General features: G+C 42.5%; 1 protein-coding gene across 1 annotated transcript in view; it reads left to right on the top strand.

The window, feature by feature from the left end:
- The window catches only part of LMF1 (lipase maturation factor 1), a 341,743-nt gene that overhangs the window by 20,013 nt on the left and 306,424 nt on the right, over nt 1-15,306 (top strand). Inside the window, 1 exon segment of the mRNA XM_065412501.1 lies at nt 800-1,109. Coding sequence (XP_065268573.1) covers nt 800-1,109 — 310 coding nt within the window.

The following is a 15,306-nucleotide window of genomic DNA, read 5'->3' as shown; positions in this document are numbered from 1 at the left end:
TCCTGAAAGCTATGAACCATACTGTCTTTCCTGAGGGCACAGGAGTGGATATGTAACTGACTTAGCAGCCTTTGATCTGGGTGGCAACTGCTAATGCTGCTGTTGGTATTAGAGAGGGATCCAAACACGCTCAGAAGTTGGCAGGTCTGATCTCGGTTATCTCTGTTTATATTTGAGGCACTGATGCCTAATGAACAGAGCAATTGCCTGAGTTCTGCTCCTAACTCTGGTGTGCGAGTGACTTTGGGCAAGTTGCTTAATCTTGCTGTCTCCGTATGCTGATTGGTAACATAGGGATGCTGCATATCGCCTGTGTCGTGTGTGTGTCTGGGTGGGATTGTGAGGCTTAGCGGATGTTATGTAAAACATTTCTTTTGAGACCCTCCGATGAAAGACTGTATGCAAGTGCAAAGTAAGATCATTTGCTTCCTATGTCTGAGTGTGTTGTTTCTATATTAGATTTAGCCAGGTGGGTGGCTGATTATTTCTTTAGTAATTCGTTGCTATTGCTACTGAGATTGCCAGCAACCAGTGAAATATCCATCTTGGAAAAACTCGTATTTTCCCCAAAACAGACTCTGCATAAATTCCCTGGGCTAAGGGGTACTATGTTTATGGGATTCCCATGCCTTATTTATCAAATTTAATAGAAATGGCTGTGTTGTATACTACTGGAGAGAAGGAGATGTTAATGCATTCCTTCCCGATGCACAGATACACCTCCACCATGCTGGGCTTGAAAGATGTCCTTCTGTGATGGTTTTAAATGACATTTTTCTTTTTGTTTTTTTCTTCCTAGTTGTCGCTTTTTTGGTGGCTTACCATCAAAACAAGCAGCTGATCGGGGAGAAGGGACTGCTGCCATGCAAACTGTACTTGCAGAACGTCAAACGGTATTTCAAAGGGAAGATTAACCTGGATTCCTTGACCTATGCCCCAACAATCATCTGGTTCCTGGACTGGTCTGATATGGACAGCAACCTGGACTGCCTTGCTGGCCTTGGCTTGGGAGTTTCGGCTTACGTGTTGGTCACTGGATGTGCAAACATGATCCTTATGGCCATTCTATGGATTCTCTACCTCTCGTTGGTTAACGTTGGACAGATCTGGTAGGTTGACAAACTTTCTCCTATGTTTTTCTCTTTGTAATTTCTCACCATGCATTGTACGGATAAGCTTTTGTGCTCCTGAAAGATGGAGACACGGTAAGTCATTACATAGGCACATTGAAGAAAGAACGTACCCTTCAGAAAAAAAAAATACAGGCTGGCTAACTTGTTATGGGGCTAATTCTGTTCATGCCTGAATCTTACACTGGTGTAACGCCATTAATTTTAATAGAGTGCCTCCTGATTTATATCATTGTGAGTAAGAACAGAATCAGGCTGATAACATAACTGTAGTATATGATATCCCTGCAGAGGGGTATAGTCTTTCCTCACTCTAGCTAGGTAACTCATTAGCTTTGTTTTGAGCAAGATTATTCTTTCATTTAAAGCTGGATCAGTGCCAGCCCCGTCTCGTGAATAGATTATAGCACGTTATCTTTGTGCCTGGTTAAAATAAAATTTAAAACGCTCAACATTTTAAATATAAGGGACAGGAGGAAAGGATGGTTGACCATTGCCTGTGTTCTTTAACGATCTCTGGGGGTATAACTCCCAAATTCAGTGACTTCTCTGCCCTGCATCGTACCCTTAATCTGCAGCGTAACTTTATGGGATGTACTCATTGAAGGAGCGCTGGCTAAAATTACAGTGTTAGTAAAAGTTGAGAAAGTACAACAAATCTTGCCAGTCACCCTAAGGAATGATCGTCACCCTGATAAAGCTAAAACCTGTAACCTGTAGTGACCACGGGATAGCCACAGGGTATGACACATCTACCCTAACTTTGAGCAGTATGTTGTGTACATGCCTTTTTCTTCCTTCCTCTAGCTTGCTCCCAAACTGTGTACGCCTAATTCCTTACCTGAGCTGAGCCAATTTGTCCAGACCTGTCTGTGATTTCACAGCTCTTCTATTTAAAGAAAGTGAAAAGAATGGCAGATATTAAACATCATCCCACTCAGCTTTAGCCCACTTGAGAACGCCTCCACCGCTCTCTGTGCAGCAGGGAAATTTGAGTAATTAGGGGATCCCCCTAATGAGTTAAGTGTACTTCATTCAGCTCTGTGATTACGAAAAGTCCAGAATAAGGCCACAGTGGCATGACAAGGAGTTTCAAGGGGTATCCTTCCATTGCTTCCACTCCTGAGCTAATCCGAAAGGCTCTCTACTCATCTCTAGGCACCTGTATGTCCCTGCTGGCGGTTAGCTTTTTCAGAAGGACTTGAAATGCCGCCTGGCCCCCATTCTTGGCAGCCATGGGAATTTATGTAATTGTAGCCGCTAAAGCCAGATAGTTTATTTAACTCCCTTGTGACTCTTTTTGCCCATCTGTAAAAAGTGCATCATAATTACAGCTGCAGAGTTTGGGGGTTGGAAGCTGAGGCTGACCTTCCTCAAAGTCCTGGGGTGCTTGGTTTTGATTTGCCCTGTTAGGAGAGGAAGGGTCTAAAGAGAAGCTTGAGATCCAAATCCAAATTTCCTGCAGATGGGATGGGTTTTCAGGTGCGGTGCAGGTCCCTCACTAATGTTACTCCGTCCTCATGAGGAGCGTCACGAGGCATAATTCATTAACGTCTGTGAGGCGTACAGGAGCACTGGGCTAAGGCGTCGTGTGAGCGGCAGCCTCTTAACCTTGTTGTACTGATTTATGAGAATGAACCTGTTTGGCTTGTTCCATCTCGTGCAGCTACCCAGTCGTGCTTGCTCCTCTCGTCCCTTTGCTCTGAGCCACTTCCACCGGTAATAAGCATGTTCGGAGGAGAGGTGTGACCTCTTCTTGGCAGGCGTGAGAGGTGTAGCAGTCTCGCTGAGCTGCTTTTTGCCAAAAATAAATCCTGCTGCAATCTCTGCCAGTTTAACTGCTGCTGAGGGGCTACCGTTGGGGTTTTCCAAGTCTTTAAAGGCAAGGGAGGGTGATGATGTGCGTGGGTGGGGGGCGGGGACTTTTTTCCCCAGTGATGGATGGAACCACAACCGCTGCCCAGCAGACCTTATCCAAATGTCTCTTCCTGAGTGGGTGTATGGCTCGGGAGTTCATGGCCAAGCTTTAGGTCCCTTTGTAAGTCGGAAGACAATGAATCATCTCATGGGAATGTGAGCCAAGCCCAAAGTTTTCATTCTGTGGATGCTGTGGTTTGAAGGAATTGCCTCCTGATTTTTGAGATAGGATTGTACCTTGCTTTGTTTTGCTAGTTCATTTGGAGCTTGTAAGTTACCCTGTCGTACACAGGTAATTTATGGCATATGGTAGCATGTTCTGAGTTTAATGGGGGCCGGGAGGAAAATAGATGTTGCCTCAATTTTATCTCAGCTTAGTTGTGGCATTAAATGTATTAAACAGGAAATTGGGCTCAGGTTGTAGAGGGGTGGGGGAAATCAAAGCGACCCAGTGCTGCCGTTCATTCAACCATGGTTACATTTTTCATTAGATCCTCTGGAATGGGTCACTGCGTGGTCAAGACCATATTATCATTGTGCATACACTGTGACATTCAATTCCACAGGGAAGTAGATGCCGGGTGCCTGGGTGCTTACAATGCAAAAGAGGACTGGGGGGGGGGAATGAATTGATTTCCCCTCTCGCCCCCCCAGGACGTGAAGAATTCTTGGGATGCACTCTATAGACCTGTGCCTTCTGAAATTAAACTGATTTTGCCTTTCACCTCAGTGGGAGCAGGAGCAGGCCTTAAAACTGCAGGTAGCCGATTGTATTAGCTCTTTTTACAAATAAATACACGTTCACGTTTTGTAGACGGTTGCGGAGTCACCGCTGCTTCTTGTGACCCTTTGTGATTGGGGTGGGCCCTGCAGTGGCCCTGCCTTAGTTTCCCCTCTTGGGCTTGGCCCTTCAGCTAAGCCATTAACAAAGCCCACTCCTTCAGGGGGACACAACTCCAAAACCAACTCTAAACACAGAGTCTGTGCCCCAGTCTCTCATTCCCAAGGGGCCTCCTCTCTCCTCTGATTCAAGTCTTTTCTGCCCACCCTCTGGGCTCAGCTTTGCCCTTCCCAGGCTCCTTTTTGTCTCTCCCCTCAGCCTCTCCTGGGCTGCTTCAGATTGCTCCCTGCTCTCCAGGGCAGCCGTATCCAGGCCTTCCTGCCTGGAGTCTTCCATGGGCCTTTGTCTGCCTTATGCTCTCATTCTACTGCTGGGCTTCCTTCCTCCGATGCCAACCTTGCACAGTTGGGGTGGCGTGGGGCTAGTGGAACTGGGCTGACTGGCCCAAGGCCTCTGACCCTTAGTGGGGTAGGATTCCCTGTTTCATAGACAAATAGCTAAATTCCGGGATTATTTTAGGGTGACTAGGTGTGTGAGAGTCACTGGCATCTTTTCATATGTCTGGGGTGGCCTCCTGACATGTATGGGGCAGAGTGCAAGGCAGTTCCAGGCAGGTCATGTTTGGTTATACACATACAATGACCCTTGTTTCTGTGCCAGCGTTACTTGTGTGTCACAGAAATATGGTTTCTTCACTATTTTTTTAAAATGAAATAATTCAGAAATAAACAGCCATGAAACAGAGGTTATAGACAATTATTTGAAATAGAGGAAGGAACCTCACAGCAAGTCCCTGCATGGATAATTTTTTGTGTCCCCCGCCCTCATTTTAGGTAATGGGGACACATTGCGTCTCACCCTTGGGGATTGGCAGGTTGTGGGATGTTTGGGGGGGTTGATGAGATGCTTTAGGGAAGAATCCAGAGATTCTAAATAGGACCCTTCCATGACTCTTCTCCCAAGATTTATGTCACCAGGCCCCCAATCGGAATTATGTGACAGTTCCTCAAAGAGGCTTTTCAGGGTACGAAGAAACAGATTATTCCATAGTTGCCCATTATGGTGTTTCCAAAGCACCTGGTACTGACTGTTCTCAGAGACAGGATACTGGGCTAAGACAGGCCAGTAGTCTGATCCGGTCTATCAACTCCTATGAGATTGCTGATTGGGAAGCCATTTCAAGGGAGATATGGGATTTTAAAGAGAGATACAATTTGCTGCTGCTTTACGCCAGCAAGGGACAATTTATTCTTTTTATGTCTTTTTTTTTTTTTTTTAATTTTAATTTTAAATGTGTCTATTTGTTTTGGGCTGAAGTCTTCAGATATCCGACGCTGTTGACTGAGTGACTCTTTCAACTGCCGTCCAGCTGGCTTGAGCTCTGTAGAGAGAGGAAGCTTCGGTAGAGTAACTGTCTCTTTGAAAAGCAGGAAGGCATCAGCTGCATGCACTAGGTATATTAGACTTCCACTTCTTTGAAATACAGTGGCTGGAGAATAGTGTTCTGTTCCAGGGGAACCCTGAACTTTGCTATGACAACACCATGGAGAAAGAGTTAAAGGCCTTTGCCTACCGTATAAAAACTATAAGAGTTTGGTAGAAACGGCTGATACCAAATGAGGAGGAGAGGGCCAGACTGGTGGTTCAGGAAGTTGGTAATAGGAAATGGAGTCCATCCTCGTGGGGTATACAGCTGTCCAATGCCGGTGATGGCCTCTGAAAATAGTGGGTGGCTTGTGTGAAATTAATTGATGGGTCTCAATCCGGTTCCTAGAGGATGGCCTATGTTGTCAGACAACGGGCGGACCTATTGGCGGTCTAGGCAGAGAGGCCAAGGAATGACTATGCTGTTGAGACTTGACTTCCCCCTGGGCCCTAGAGATGGTTTCTCCGGGATAGAGTTCAGGCCCATGGTGTGTGGGAGAAGCTTGTATTGTCAGTAGCTGGGCTGTGCTGTCCTGTGGATGCCTAGTGGGAGCAGAGTTCCAGGGCTCTGAATCTGGCATGTTACCGGCACTGCATCCGCTTGAAATTAATCTCTGTCCAGGTTCACATGCAACGTGTAAAACGTATATGAATAAAATAAGTGAGATTGTAGATGTCGGGTTTAAGACTTAATCGGATTTGTGGCTTCTATTACTTCCTGGAACTCTGTCACTATTCTAGTCTCAGTGTTCTAGTACTGACACTGCTGCTTAGGTTTGACGCCTCTGCTCACTGTTGGGTAAGCTGCCTGTGATTGGATTCCCAGGATGAGGATTACTTTAATGAAGTTTATGGGTTTTAAAATCACACATTGACCCGGAACTAAATACTTAACTTTGTCAGCATGCTGTAGGTGCTGCTACGATACTTGTGGACTATTTCTGATATGACACACTTTGGGTGTTTAGTTCCCAAATCTAGTGTTCACAGAAACCAATGTGTTAATTTTAGTGGTCATCAAATGTAGGACCAAGAATGAGTCCTGGCTATATTTAAAAATGGATCCTGATATGGTACCTTTATAATTATAGTCACTTTGGTAACTTTGCACCCAGGTGATGTGTACATTCTACTGTTATCCTGGAGTAATTCACTGGTATGACTGGGTGTGTTGGGAATGTTCATGGTGGTAGCATGGATCACTCATATCCAACGCTCAAAGAGATCGTGCTCTTAAAAGCACTTTTTTGGGTCTCTGTTTGTGTTTCCCTCTGGCATGCTTTGAATTCATCCTTTGAAATGGAATGAGGCTGATCAGAATCTAAAAAACTGCCAGTGAAATGCAGGATGAAGTTGTTGACTCATGAGTTGGTTGGAGAGCCCCATGTTGAGTGTTAGTAGTATCTCCCATTGTCTTTAATGGTACAGCGTATCCCTGTACCATTCTTGTTTGGAAAAAAATAAAAAGCTGTTAAACCAGCCAAAGAATCCGAAAAAGTGTGTGTGTGTGTGTGTGTGTGTAAACCCCTCAATATCGTCTTTTCTTTCTTTGTGGCCTCCACAAGTCCCAGCTCTCTACATTCCATCATATGTAGAATGCTGCTGCCCGTATCCATTATATTGGTAAATAAGGAGGAGGACTGGTCACTAATACAGAGTGATCTGGATCACTTGCTAAGCTGGGTGCAGGACTCTGAAAAAGACTTGGGTGTGTGTGTCAGAGTGGGTAGTCAGCTGAACATTATTAATTCTCAGTGTGATGCTGTGTCCATAATGTGATCTTTGCAGTATAAACATGGGAATATCCAATAGGGGTAGAGAGGTTGTATTACATCTGTATTTGGGCACTGGTGTTTACCAGCGGCGCTGGAATATTTATGTGCAGTTCTGGTGTCCATACTTCAAGAAGGATGTTGAAAAATTGGAGAGAGGGTTCAGAGAATGATTAAAGGTTTGGAAAACATGCCGTATAGTGAAAGATTCAAGGAGATCAATCTGTCTGTCAAAGAGAATGTTGGGGTCTGACTTGATCACAGTCATAGAAATTTGATTAGATGGCTTCTCAGTTTAGCAGACAAAGGTATAACAAGATCCAATGGCTAGAAGTTGAAGCTAGACAAGTTCAGACTAGAAATAAGGGGCAAATTTCTAACAGTGAGAGTATTTAATCACCGGAACAACTTACCAAGAATTGTAGTAGATTCTCCATTACTGGACATTTTAAAATCAACATTGGACATTTTTGTAAAAGATATGCTCTAGCTGGACCATAGCTATTCGGCTTAAAGAAGGAATTAATTTAGGGAAGACCTGTGGACTGTGCCGTGCAGGTCGGACTAAGTGTTCACAGTGGTGCTTTCTGGCTTTAAACTCTATGAAACTTGCACACTCTAGACCTATAGAGTCACAGATCTTATGCAGAGACCGTGTATATTTAGAGTCTGGAGTTGGAAAGGGAGTTGTTTAAATCCACTTCACTCTTTGGCTGATTTCTGAGCCACATGGGGAGGCTCACAGGACATTCATTTTCATCCTGTGTCAGGTGGGAGGATCCTGGATGTTCACTGAAGGCTCAAGGTGGTAAAAAGAAAGGGAAAACAAATGGGAGAACACAAAGGGCTTCATGTATAGAATTCTGATGAGCCCTCCCCCGAGTGAAAACTGAGCCCTGATCATTTGCTCAGCCTCCCAGCCCTTAATGGGGTACAGCCTCGAACTGTTTGCCAGTCCATCTGCCAGAAGATACAAGACTGATTAAAGTCCTGCATAGGTCAAGTGTTTTTTAATGAGACTTAAAAACCACAAAACGCTCATGACAAAAAAGCCCGTCTTCTTTTTCTGTTATGAAGGCCCTTCAAAGAATGGCAATTTTAACTGCAGTTAAATTACATGCCCCTGAGACATGCTTTTATGACCTGCATTATTACTGTCCTTGTAACAAGGCCCTAATACTAAATCAAAAGCCGTTAATATTATGCCCAATCAGCTAATGATGGCAAAACATTGGGTATCTGGGGCCAGGACTAAAGGAGTCACGTCCTCTTCACCTAAACCCTGGCTAAATATGACAGCATCTGCATCTACTTGGAAACCATCTGGCATAGTGGCTCCAAAGGGCATGTGAGTATGAATCAAATTGTGTTTACTCAACTAACGACCTCAGGGGTTTGTACAGTAGTACAATGCAGCTCAGTTTCACACTCTCTTGTGGAAAAAGGTGTGCTGCCTGGTCTTATGTCATCCCAAGTATTTGTTAGCAGTAGCTCCATCAATATTTCCACAGGGGAGGAAGACACTGAAAAGAACGTTGTAGCTACTCAGTGCTGTAACATTTTACTTACTGGCTTGTAGAACATACTCCCTTGAGTTCTTGTAACACCACCAGTACAATGCCATGTACATTGGCCAAACCGAACAGTCTCTATGCAAAAGAATAAGTGGACACAAATGAGACGTCAAGAATTATAACATTCAAAAACCAGTCGGAGAACACTTCAACCTTCCTGATCACTCGATTACAGACCTCAAAGTTGCAATACTCCAACAAAAAAACTTCAAAACCAGACTCCAATGAGAAACTGCAGAATTGGAATTAATTTGCAAACTTGACACCATTAAATTAGGCTTGAATAAAGACTGGGAGCGGATGGGTCATTACACAAAGTAAAACCTATTTCCCCATGCTAATTTCCCCCCCCCCCACTGTTACTCACACCTTCTTGTCAACTGTTGGAAATGATTATCACTACAAAAGTTTTTTTTTCTCCTGCTGATAATAGCCCACCTTAACTGATTACTCTCGTTATAGTTAGTATGGCAACACCCATTTTTTCAGGTCCTCTGTGTGTGTGTATATATATATATCTTCCTACTGTATTTTCCACTGCATGCATCCGATGAAGTGGGTTTTAGCCCGCGAAAGCTTATGCTCAAATAAATTTGTTCGTCTCTACGGTGCCACAAGTACTTCTCATTCTTTTTATCAGAATCTCAGTTTCTAAAGAAAAAGAAAAAAGGGGGGGAATAGAATTTGGAATGCCATATAGCTGTTCTAGCAAGTATCTTACTAACTGTATCCCAGCATTAGACAATACACTTATCTTCTCTCTCTTAGCTATCATTTTAATTTTGTAAGTGACACAGGTAGAGGAGATAGAGGGAGAAAGTGGTTTTGAGATAAGATCTGAAAATATACGGAGAATAAATGAGGAAGCACAGAGCGGTGGATAGGAGGCCAGTGCTAGATTAGTTTAAGGGCTTGTTTACATGGGTATAACGTATTCCAGAATAGCCCCCCAGGAGGATGCTGTTCTGGAATAAAAGTGATTTTGTTCTAGAATGTTTGGAAGCAAACTAATTACTCTGGAATAAAAGTGACTTTTATTCCAGACTAGCATGTCTACACGGGGAGCTATTCTGGAACAGCTATTGAAAAATCACTTATTCCACAATACCTATTCTGGTCAATATATCCACGTAGATGAGCTTTAATGAAGGTAGCAGGGAAAGGGGCCACGAGAGAAGATTTAATAAGGTGTGCTGCAGCAAGTTCAAGGAGGTTCTTAAAACAGCAAGGGCAATTTTGAACTAGACTTTGGAAAAAAAAATGGGGAACTAGTACTGATTATTATAGACTAATATTGAGGATGGAGGAGACAGGGAGAAAAGTGCCTGCTGTGTCACCTGGAAATCAGTGATGATTTTTGTTTTCTTCCAGATCATTGATAAAAGTTTTAAATAGTGTAGGGCCAAGAACTGATATCTGTGGCCCCCATTAGGAACACACCCGCTCAATGAGGATTGCCTGTTTACAGGTTTCAGAGTAGCAGCCGTGTTAGTCTGTATCCGCAAAAAGAACAGGAGTACTTGTGGCACCTTAGAGACTAACAAATTTATTAGAGCATAAGCTTTCGTGGGCTACAACCCACTTCTTCGGATGCATATAGAGTGAAACATATATTGAGGAGATATATATACACACACATACAGAGAGCATGAACAGGTGGGAGTTGTCTTACCAACTCTGAGAGGCCAATTAAGTAAGAGAAAAAAACTTTTGAAGTGATAATCAAGATGGCTCAGTACAGACAGTTTGATAAGAAGCAAGTGTGAAAATACTTACAAGGGGAGATAGATTCAATGTTTGTAATGGCTCAGCCATTCCCAGTCTTTATTTAATCCTGTGTTGATTGTGTCTAGTTTGCATATAAATTCCTGTTTACAGTTACATTTTGAGACCTATCATTTAGCCAGTTTTTAATCCATTTAATGTGTGCCATGTTGGTTTTGTGTCATTTTAGTTTCTTAATCAAAATGTTGTGCGGTACCAAGTCAAATGCCTGATTACATCAATGTCTATGACATCAACACTATTGCCTGTATCAAGCAAACTTGTCATCTCATAAAACAAAATATCAAGTTAGACCAGGTCTCTTTTCCATAAACCCATTTTGCCTGGGATCTGACATGCCTATAGTACCCAGGTTATCCCATGTTCCCGTTCCTGCTGAGAAATGCGTCCACATCTCTGCTTGGCAGTGCAGAGTAATAACCAGCAATGAGCAGCTTGATGGATCTTTGTTACGCCTGGGTGATTGTTCTCCATACATGAGGCTTTATAGTAATTGGGACACCACCCTTTTAATAGAAACTCTGACCAACCCAAACTGTTTCTGTGTAAATGACAGTGTTCCTGTTTTCACGTACAGTATTCCATTTGTGAAGATTAATGACACTTTTTTTCCTTTTACTATCTTGAGGGGATGAATTGCAGACACAGGGATTTGGTGCTAACGTTACCTTTTCATGTTTGTCTGCTATGGGGTACAACATCTGAAGATTTTATTAAACAGGTGTGATACTCTGTCAAGTGTGGCTGTTAATGAATACAGCAGCTCCATTTATTTGCCTCAGAGCTTATTCTGAATAAGAGAAAAATGTAAATGTAATAAACAAGCCAATGTGCTATAGAGTTTAGCGTGAGATAAATCAAGATGAGACTTCAGCACTGTTTAGGGTTATAAAACTGGATGATTAGATTATTTGATCTTGCCTCTTTGATCAGGTAGTGGGAACGAGGCCTCCTTAGTATTGGAGATCAAAACCAAAGATGAGCAAAATTAAAAGGACATGCAAAAATATGTAGCTTCTCTTCTCAGTCGTCGACACCAGCTCCAGGGGGGGCCCGGGGCTCCCCACAGTGGCCGGCGCACTGGGCCCTTTAAATCCCTGCCCAAGCCCGGCTGCCAGAGCTCCGGTGGTGATTTAAAGGGCCCGGGGCTCCACGCAGTGGCCGGAGCCCTGGGCCCTTTAAATCCCCGCCAGAGAAGCCAGCCCAGTCCAGACCGTACTGGCTTACTTTCACCTCTGGTAGCACCATCTCTAAATCCATCTGGGTTTCTGCTGTACGCTCTGAGCCAGGGATGGAGAGAATTGAAGGAAGGCTGAGGGAGGGGTTGAAAACTGTTCTTTCCCCTCTGTCAAATGTGACTTCTTGATGGAGTTTTTTTTAGGAGAAGGAGACTGGTTGGCTGAAAACTGAAACAAAAAAAGGAATGCATTTTAGGTGAAAGCAGAGAAATGGCGTTGTACAAAGTGTGAAACAATACTGTGGATTTTTATATTTCCTTCCATTCGAGGATCTCTGAGTTCTGCAAGGCATAAACATAGCCTCTTAACATACCATAAATATTATGCCCCTTTTTATCAATGGGGAGCCTGAGGCATTGAGGGCAAATCTTCTTGGTGCCGCTCAGAAAGTTGGTAAATTAATTAAAGATGTGAAGTCAAAGTGCATTAATCCCCTGTGTGGATGCTTATTCAGAAGTGAAGTGGCCTTGGTTCACTGTGGCTTAACCCTTTCCTGAGCGTCCCCCATGTAGACAAGTCCTGAGGGTTCGTGATCCATGCAGGAAATCAGTGGTAGAAATGGGAATAGAATCCTCACACCTTGACTCTTATGCACTGACCATCAGGAAGACATTTTCACTGCAGAAGTGGGAGGTGTGTGTTTGTCCACTGACTTGTTTTAACCTTAGACAAGCCATTTCATCCATCTGTGCCTCAGTTTACCCTTCTGCCAAGTGGAGGTAAGAATGCTTACCTGTCTCACAGGAGCACTGGGCATCTTCATATAGGCCCTCATAAAAAATACTCAAGAAATGCAGATGATTAATACGGTGTGTAACTTTTGTATGTGCTTTTACAAAGTGTTCTTGCTCAGAGATTTTGCTGAATTTAAAATTTAATTAAAAGCAACACGTTATTTTGACAACTGTATTTGAAATTATTTGAATCGTGTTAGGGGCCTTACCTTTTTTTAAGTCAGCTTTATTACAGCTTGGCTCTGTCTGTTTCTCTAGCTCTCAAAAGTATCACAACAACAACAAAAGTTGAATCTTATTCTTTTATCTGCTCTTTGCTTTGGCAATATACCTCAGGAATTTCTTTGTTATTAAGGATTGCTGCTTGACATCCCCCTTTTCTCCTCTCCCCTAAAAAAAAGAAAGGATTATCTCTAGAAACTTAAACCGAAAGTTAAAGGATCTCAGGGGGTCATCCTTCCTGTAGAGGAAGCTGGTTTTGGCACTTCCTACTCATACAGAAAAGAACGAGCGTATCAGTTTCAAAGAATGTTATGAGCAGTTGATATGACATACTAATGAAACAAAGATTATTACCATGTGACGCTATTGCTTTGCAATACAATTGGGAGCTAATGATGCTAATGAAAAACATGTTTGCATTTTAAAGATAAAAATTTAACGATGGCTGATGTCAGTCATGAATCATTTAATATTTTCCCCGAAACATCAAGTTTTCCCCTCCCCACTCTTGTCATTTTGGTATAATCAACCGTCCTTTAAAACGGGAGTGTTGCTTATTTATCGGTTTGCACAGCACAATGGGACTCCAGTCCTGATAGGTGCTAGTGCCGTACGAATAAAAGATAATCCCACAGATGCCTTTGAATTTTAGATATTTAAGTGTTGGGAATTTCCAAGTAAAGAGAATGATTCCCCCCTCACCCATTGTTTTGTTTTGAGGCAATAAGTAACATTTAATAGAATAAGAAAACTAGGCAATTAGTTGTTTGTAAATAATTTAGGTTGTGATCTTCAAAGATTCCTAGAAGGTTAGGAACCCAACTCCTATTAAAAGTCAATGGGATTTAGGCACCTTCAGATCCTTCAAAAATCCCTGCTTATTCTATGATGGTGAAATGGTTTGAAAAAACAGGTAGAAGTGACATTTTCTAATGGGGCCAATTCGTCCATAGTGTGAGCTAGTCTATGAAGTTGGACCAGATTAGCTCAGGACTGAAAGAGCTTTTGTTGGTAGGAGAAGAGTTATCAAATGTCATGCTGTATGGTGAAAACTGTTGGCCGCAGCAATCAAAGAGAATTTCACTCCCTCTCCCCCACCCTCACTTTTTTTGTACAGTTATCGAGGTGACTTGTTGTTTTTTCTTGGCCTTCTGTTAGATTTAAATTTGCATTGGGTCTAGTTTTTGGCTACTGCCATGCACAAGATGCTAGTCAATAGACCTATTATCAGATCCATAACAAATTCAATTTGTCTATTTAAATACAAATATTAAAAAAAAAAACATTTGTGCCAGTGCTTCTCATGTTATTGTATGATACTCCAGGAAATTATAATAATTCTGCTAGGGCCATTGGTTTTAGAGCGATCAGTGTCCGTGTCAGAGGGCCGAAGGGTTAATACTGTATAGAAACATCAATGATTGTGTGAGCCTGCTTTTTTTAGTCTAAAAATGTCTTAAATGAAATTTTTCTCTTCCTTTGGTTTATAGTATTGTTGGTAAAACAGATAGTTTAGGCTTTACTTAAATTAAAATTACCTACGGGTCACCAAATGAAATTAATAGGTGGCAGGTTTAAAACAAACAAAGGGAAGTATTTCTTCCCACAATGCGCAGTCAACCTGTGGAACTCTTTGCCAGAGGATGTTGTGAAGGCCAAGGCTATAACAGGGTTCAAAAAAGAGCTAGATAAATTCATGGAGGATAGGTCCATCAATGGCTATTAGCCAGAATGGGCAGGGCTGGTATCCCTAGCCTCTGTTTGCCAGAAGCTGGGAATGGGCGACAGGGGATAGATCACTTGATGATTCCCTGTTCTGTTCATTCCCTCTGGGGCACCTGGCATTGGCCGCTGTCAGAAGAGAGGATACTAGGCTAGATGGACCTTTGGTCTGACCCAGTATGGCCGTTCTTATGTTTTAAAGGTTGTGTTGGTGTAAGAGTAAGCAAAAATCAGTTTAAAAAAATTATTGACTCATCAGTTAGTAAGTGCTCTGGATATCTTATATTGTATAGCACTTATCTTTATATAAGGTGCTATGTCAATATCTATGCTAGGAAACTCTAGCATTTCCAGGGACTGTTTAGATACCTGGAATGCCTGTAAAAATACTTTGTGTCCATACATAAAACTGCTCCAGATGTTCCAGTACTGGTATGACTGCATCAGATACTGAGCATTGCAGCTGCATTGGCACAGTTGGTCCTCCCAGTACGACGCCGTGATACTCCTGACAGCAATGAGTACTGTATATGTTTACATGTAAACTTCTCCAGTCACCTGTTTGAAAATTTGAGCTTATAGCCATTTTATCATGTTGTCTTAATCCTTAGCACTTCTTACCTAAATGTCAAATCTGTTGGCTGTCTATATTAAGAAGTGGTGGTGTCCCAGAATATTAGAGACAAGGTGGATGAGGCAATATCTTTTATTGGACCAATGCAAGTGGTCTCTGTAATATTAAGAAAACACATAGGAGGTTGGTGATGTGTATCAGTTGCTTAGCTTCGTAAAAAGCACAGGAGAATAACTTTATGTAACTTGATGCACTGATCTCAAAGACAGTGTTAGTGAAAAACACGATTTTTTTTGCACCCCTTTTATTTTAAATTTAATCTGATGAAAAGGATGAATAGATCATCAACAAAAGGGAGTGGTGGTGGTAGGG

This window comes from Emys orbicularis, chromosome 10, assembly GCF_028017835.1.
Source record: "Emys orbicularis isolate rEmyOrb1 chromosome 10, rEmyOrb1.hap1, whole genome shotgun sequence".
In the NCBI taxonomy this organism is placed as follows: domain Eukaryota; kingdom Metazoa; phylum Chordata; order Testudines; family Emydidae; genus Emys; species Emys orbicularis.
The sequence above is the reverse complement of the archived record's forward strand: the minus strand, read 5'-3'. Positions and strand labels throughout refer to the sequence as shown.